General features: G+C 33.7%; 2 protein-coding genes across 3 annotated transcripts in view; both read left to right on the top strand.

Moving 5' to 3' along the window:
• The first annotated feature begins 2,560 nt into the window (after nucleotides 1–2,560).
• On the top strand, nucleotides 2,561–3,765 carry LOC140956311 (thaumatin-like protein 1). The gene is made up of 2 exons (XM_073413024.1): nucleotides 2,561–2,663; nucleotides 3,026–3,765. The coding sequence occupies exons 1-2, from the start codon at nucleotides 2,612–2,614 to the stop codon at nucleotides 3,688–3,690; spliced, it is 717 nt and encodes a 238-aa protein (XP_073269125.1). The 5' UTR covers nucleotides 2,561–2,611; the 3' UTR covers nucleotides 3,691–3,765.
• Nucleotides 3,766–5,212: 1,447 nt separating this feature from the next.
• The window catches only part of LOC140991403 (protein SHOOT GRAVITROPISM 6), a 38,576-nt gene continuing 37,611 nt past the window's right edge, over nucleotides 5,213–6,177 (top strand). For both annotated transcript variants that reach the window (XM_073461338.1, XM_073461337.1), the window contains exons 1-4: nucleotides 5,213–5,352; nucleotides 5,480–5,570; nucleotides 5,694–5,748; nucleotides 5,846–5,977. In XM_073461338.1, coding sequence (XP_073317439.1) covers nucleotides 5,319–5,352; nucleotides 5,480–5,570; nucleotides 5,694–5,748; nucleotides 5,846–5,977 — 312 coding nt within the window. In that variant the 5' untranslated portion in view covers nucleotides 5,213–5,318. The remainder of the gene's footprint in view (nucleotides 5,353–5,479; nucleotides 5,571–5,693; nucleotides 5,749–5,845; nucleotides 5,978–6,177) is intronic.

Here is a 6,177-nt window from a genome sequence, read left to right as displayed (position 1 = left end):
ATATATCGTCCTTAGTTTGGATAGATCATAATTGGGCCACGAGCGTAGCAGTGAGTTTATTTGAGCAGTCTCCATGTGCAATCTTTTTAATAAATGCATAAATAAATTATATGGAAAGATTGCAGAAAGGCATGTTACAACTAATAAAAATGTCGCATTAAAAAAAAACCGTGGAAGACAAATCACATTTATTTTAAGTTTATAGACAATGATGTGGTCGTCTCATGATTACAATAGCACGGCATAAAGTCAAATCTTATTATTATTTATTATTATATATGAAACATGTCAGTTAAATACAAAAAATATAATTTTAAAAAATTACTTAAATTAATTTACCATTTTAAATTGTTTTTAATTTTTTTTAAAAATATTCGGTCGTAAGAAGTTTTTAGTATTCTATTCTCTCATTTTAAAATCATGTGTATAGAGTAATTAATCCTCGCACACTGATCATCTTTATTCTGTCGTAAGAAGTTTCTAGTATTCTATAATCTGATTCTCTATCGTTAGTGATTGTACCAATAGGAAAAATGGCGATGCATGCCAGCTTAAGAGCACAAGTTGTTCAAATTATTTACTGCTGTTTGCAAATACCTCATAAAACCAAATAATCTTGAAATTTTATGCACAACAATTGAGTAAGAAATACGTAGTATTTACCTTCCTGACTCCTTTGACGGCAACCAAAAGCTTTTCACCAAGCAATTAGACACAATTCTACTGCAAATTCAGTCAGAGTAATGAAAGTCAGCAACATCTCATATAGAACAAAGCATTAGCTAGCCGTTGTATAAAAAACTATAGATGACGACCTCAAATATTTTGATCAATTGATACTCCCAACAAAGTAGACGAGTTACAAATTGGTTCAGATAAACTAGTATATCTACGAAGGCTGTCAATTCCAACACAAGTACAGAGGCCAGGGCCAGATAAGGATTTGCACAACCATCCACTACCTTTATCTCAAAGTTGCTTACAGAGCCATTAGGGGTCCCTGGTGGGCAAGCAGTTCTCAATGGAGCTTCTCTATTTTCTGGTCTCCAGCAATGATATGCTCCACTCCACATGTTAGGTTGAAGTCGATCATAACTAGAGGATTTTGACATTCGAAAAGAATGAGTTTAGGCGAATCATAACTTATTATTTCCATTTAGAACATGTGGATAATATTTTATGGATAACCACGTTTATCATTCTTATGTTGTGTGCCTTTGAAGATATGAAGAGACGACATATTCTAAACTGAATTTTAAGCAATATCTGTTGTTCAATTCTGGGTCAATAAAGTTGCGATGTTAGCTTGAGATGGAGTTAGAATTTTAGTTAAGAAGAATTGTTGTTCCAAACAATGGATGTAAAAAAGTGTGAGGAAAAGCATACAAGCATTTAGGAGCCAAGCACGGACTGTGTACAATTACACCGACAAAACATGTAAGTCTACAAACATGGGTGCATTGCAAGAGTTTATTATTTTCACATCAGATGACAGAAAACACTTATTGTCATTATTTTGATGAGTTAATGCAAGAAAACACCAAGAGGTCTACTACACAGATTAAGAGGAAGTTAAAAAGTTAAAAGCCAAGGACATCATATATTCATATGGATAGAAGGAAGTAACGTCAACTGTAAACTAAAGTATAAAACAGAAACCTGTTTGCAACTGGTGCAGTAAATGCATGCCAATATAGAAGCAAGATGGCTCGATACTCCGGCCATGAACTCCTCCCCAATCTTGGACATTCCATATTTAGTTGATCCTCAGTGCACAAAAAATTCCTTTTCACCGAGGATAACATCCCATGGAAGCTAAGTTTGGTAACTGCCAGCCCAAAATCCAGATAGACCTACAGCAGAAGGTTTCCAAAGATAAAGTGTGACATTTATATATAATATAATTACAATGATCTATATCAAAATTAACATTTATTTTTCTTATTGTCAAAAGCACCGTATGCCATGCATACTTTTGACTTATATTAGCCAGAGCGAGCAATTTAAGTTTCACTGTGGTATGTGATAATGATATATAAAATAATAAATTGAAAGATAAAAATAAGTAATTATTTTTCAAACAAAAGACGATAAAAATATATTAGATCTCATTCATTTGCACCAAACATTGTTTTTAAATTACAAAAATATTATACATATAAACAAAGATAAAAATAAATAAAAAAAAATTATGCTCATTTGTATCTTAAAAATTAGCTTGTCCACATTACTTTGTTTAGATCACACAATTTTTACTTTATAATCTAAAGTAATATTTCGTAATATTTATCATATTGTGTTTAGGTATCACTACTGAATTCCACCATATTTTGCAAATCTTCAGTCAATTTAGAAACATATAGTGGATGATTGTTTGATTAAACAAAAATAATAATAACTTTCATGTGTATATCTTTCTAAAATATATATGTAAAATTTAATCAATCCAAATTAATTTAATTTTTCATTGCCAAAATAATGCCTCCAAAATTTCAATGGACTTTTGACTTTGTTATCTGTCTGTGTGGTATATAAATGCAACATTGTGCGCCCATAATATATATATTTCTTTAAATATTATATCTAATCAATTCTGAAGACATAAACTACGATGAGATTCGTTTGTTTACTTTTCACTGTTTCCCTATTGTGCTATGTTTATGGTGAGGTGTTTTTTTTTTTTTAATATCTTTTAGAGAATACATAATTTTTTTTATATGATAATTTCATGTTATAAGATTTTGTAATCCGAGACGAAAGTTTTAGAGGAAAGTAAAGTTTTACGTTGCATTTAGATTAAATTATTGAAAATCCGTGATTTCGAATTTATCTTCGTTATTAAATGAATTAAACAGAGAAAAATAAAATCCATATTCTATTTGTTTACATCAAAATTATATTAGTTAATGATTTTTTTTTTTGAAAATCTATATATGTAGAATATGATTACTTATTTTCTAAAATATTTTTTTTTCATATAAGAATAAACAATATCTATTTAACTTATTTGGTTTTTCTTTTGGAGGTATGTCGGCAATGTTCACAATAAAAAACAATTGTCCCTACACTATATGGCCCGCGACATTGACTAGCCGTGGAGGGTCAATTCCAACCGGGTTTGAATTGGGAAGCAAAGCTTCAACAACCCTCAATGCACCAGCCGGATGGTCGGGAAGGATTTGGGCTCGTTCCGCCTGCTCAAATTCCGGAGGCAGATTCCAATGTCTCGCCGGAGATTGCGGATCGGGTCAAGTTGCATGCAACGGAGCCGGCGGTACCCCTCCTGTATCTCTGATCGAATTCACTCTCAATGGAGATGGCAACAAAGATTATTACGACCTTAGCCTCGTCGATGGCTTCAATTTCCCCGTAGTCGTGGAGCCACAGAGCGGAGGTTGTCCTACTGCGGTTTGCCCCGTCGATATTAATAATCACGGATGTCCTAATGAATTGGCCGTGAGGGACGGAAGGGGTGGCGTGATCGGTTGTAAAAGTGCGTGTTTCGCTTTCAATCTGCCGCAGTATTGTTGCACAGGTCAGTATAGTACTCCGGACACGTGCAAGCCGACGAACTATTCAGAGATTTTCAAGCGGCTGTGTCCTCAGGCGTATAGTTATGCTTACGACGATAAATCTAGCTTGTTCACATGTCCGGCAGGAGGTAATTACCTTGTTACCTTCTGTCCATGACCGGATTGCCGGCCTATGTTTGCATGTTTGTAATAAATACTGATATCGAAATAAACTTTATCCTTCTACATCAAATTTTTTTGTTTGCTTTTTCTGATTGTTTAGATGGAAAAATGTCATTTGTTTAGCGTAATGATGATCTAAGTTGTGTAATCAATTGAATCAGCTTGATTCTCGAGACTCTGTACGATTTAAAAAGATTTGAGTTACACCGTTACTATTAATTATAGTTTTTGTCAAAACATCAAATGTTAGGTCTTACAAGTGATATCATTGTAAATGACACGAGTTCGAGTCTCATTGATTGTAATGAGTCATTGATTGTAATGAGTACAATTATCGAGATGAAAATTTTTAGGTACAACAATTGTTTATGCCGGGTAGAACAATCGAAACATGATGTTTGATGTAACGACCCATTACAGGCCCAGTTGACTGTCCATACAGCCCACTGCCCCGATCGACCCAAGGCTATTCCGATTAACTCAATTGGTACCAGACTTGTGCTGAGTATCTATATATCCATGTGATCTCAAGTTCGAGTCTGGGAAGGCACAAGCTCCAGTGCATGGGCTGGAGAGTTCTATGAGTAACCCGTACGACGCCTATGGAAAGCCTGTGAGGGAAAAGGCCCCTTGAGGGAGCCCAAGATCGGAATAGCTTTGGGTCGATCGGGGTAGTGGGCTGTATGGCCAGTACACTGGGCCTGTAATGGGTCGTTACATTTGAACTGCTGTACGATTTAAAAAATTTGAATTGCACCGTTACCATCAATTATAACTTTTAATAAAGCGACAAACACTTCGTCATATTTATTGGATTAAGTGGTTTGTGCTAAAAAAAATTAAAAACTAAAGTTTGTGTTTTGAATTATGAAAGGATGAAATCATATATAGTTTTATTTTTGTATATGAGGCATTCGAAATTACCTTGAAAATCAATGTAAAATAACTAATATTTGTTATAATTTTCTAACTCATTGTGACATTTAATTGGAAGAGGCTCATGTATCATTCTATGAAACACCAGTTTTTTCATTTTCTCTTTTTACAAGCATTATTTGCTAATTATCCCAAATACCTATTCTATTATTTTTTACGATAACAAAGTCTAATATTTAAAATTAATATTATTCGTAAATAATGTTCATAGCTAGCTAGTATGTATCTATAAAATTTCAATTTAAATAACGTTGAAAACTTTTAAAAACGATTAGCAAAAGTGGTTTGAGAAGTATTTTTATTGGGATTAACATAATTATTTAATTTAATTTTTTTAAAATTCAATATGTTAATGTACATGTGGATTACCTTGAAAAGGTCTAATACACACATCCTTTGTTAAGAAAAATCTAATGGATCGGTCCAGCCCAATTTATTCATAGCCTTCACTTGGACTTGACAATTTTAGGCCCAATAGAAATTGCCTAAAATAAAACTAAAACACATCCACGTGCACTTTATAAAAACAGCTGTCGTGGTAGACGCGTCCACTGACTAATAATTTGTTTATTTATTTATTTATTATTATTATTACAATGTTATATTTTATTACATTTTCCACAGCGCATCATCATCAATCATCATACTTTTTTCCTCTGATCTTCGTCGAGATTTCGGTTGCAATTAATGGCATCCTCGAGTTCCGGTATTCCGGCCCTTGGTATGATGCTTCACAATCCCGTAAACTTGTACCAGTAAATCTTGCTTTTCTTCTTGTCGTGCAATTTGCTGAAGGATTTCTTCGTTATTTTTTTGATATATGTGGATTTTGGTGCTTTCTTTTTCAGAGGCAGTTCAAGTTCTTGTATCTTCTCTAGCGGATGACTCGTCAATTGTTGGAGAAGCGTCAGCTGCAGCTCTGAAGGATATCGCATCTTTGTATTTTATTTTACTTGATCGACATGTTTCTTGATATAATTACAATTATTATAGTCGCTTGATTTTATCAATGTGCCCTTGTTTTCGCCCCTTGAAAATTTAATGAATTCTGAAAATTTCCAGAAACCCACTTCTGCTTCTTGATTGTTGCGTAACGGTATCTCGCGGTGGAAGAAGGGTACTGTTTTGTCTTTATGTATATTGTTTAAAAATGATTGTTCGTTAAGACGCGGTTGGTTCGTTCTTGGAATATTACTATCGTTTGAACATTTCAGAGATTTGGAAATATGGCCGGGCTGTTTCAAGTTATGTCTGTCGCGATTCGGGAATTGAATAAAGATGATGTTGATCCTCAGTATATGAGAAAGCTTGCCAAAATAGCAATGACCGAACTGGTGTCAACCAAGGTACAATATATTACCTGGGGATAATGGTTGATTTGTATTCTAAGAATTAATGATATCGTTATTGTCGTGTTACAGTGTAATTTTATTCATTTCTTGTAAAAAAAAAGGTAGTTTGTTCAACATTACATTACTGTCTCCATTCTCAGATTGTTTTATAGCATCCAGATTCTATTATTCAGATAGTTGTATTTGGATGCATC

Source organism: Primulina huaijiensis, chromosome 13 (assembly GCF_012295235.1).
Source record: "Primulina huaijiensis isolate GDHJ02 chromosome 13, ASM1229523v2, whole genome shotgun sequence".
Classification (NCBI taxonomy): domain Eukaryota; kingdom Viridiplantae; phylum Streptophyta; class Magnoliopsida; order Lamiales; family Gesneriaceae; genus Primulina; species Primulina huaijiensis.
This window is presented reverse-complemented; position numbering and strand designations above follow the sequence as displayed.

Coding starts and splice junctions, on each gene's coding strand:
- LOC140956311 (XM_073413024.1), top strand. CDS start 2,612: ATGAGATTCGTTTGTTTACTTTTCACTGTTTCCCTATTGTGCTATGTT. Junction 2,664..3,025: donor CCTATTGTGCTATGTTTATG/GTGAGGTGTTTT, acceptor TTTCTTTTGGAG/GTATGTCGGCAATGTTCACA.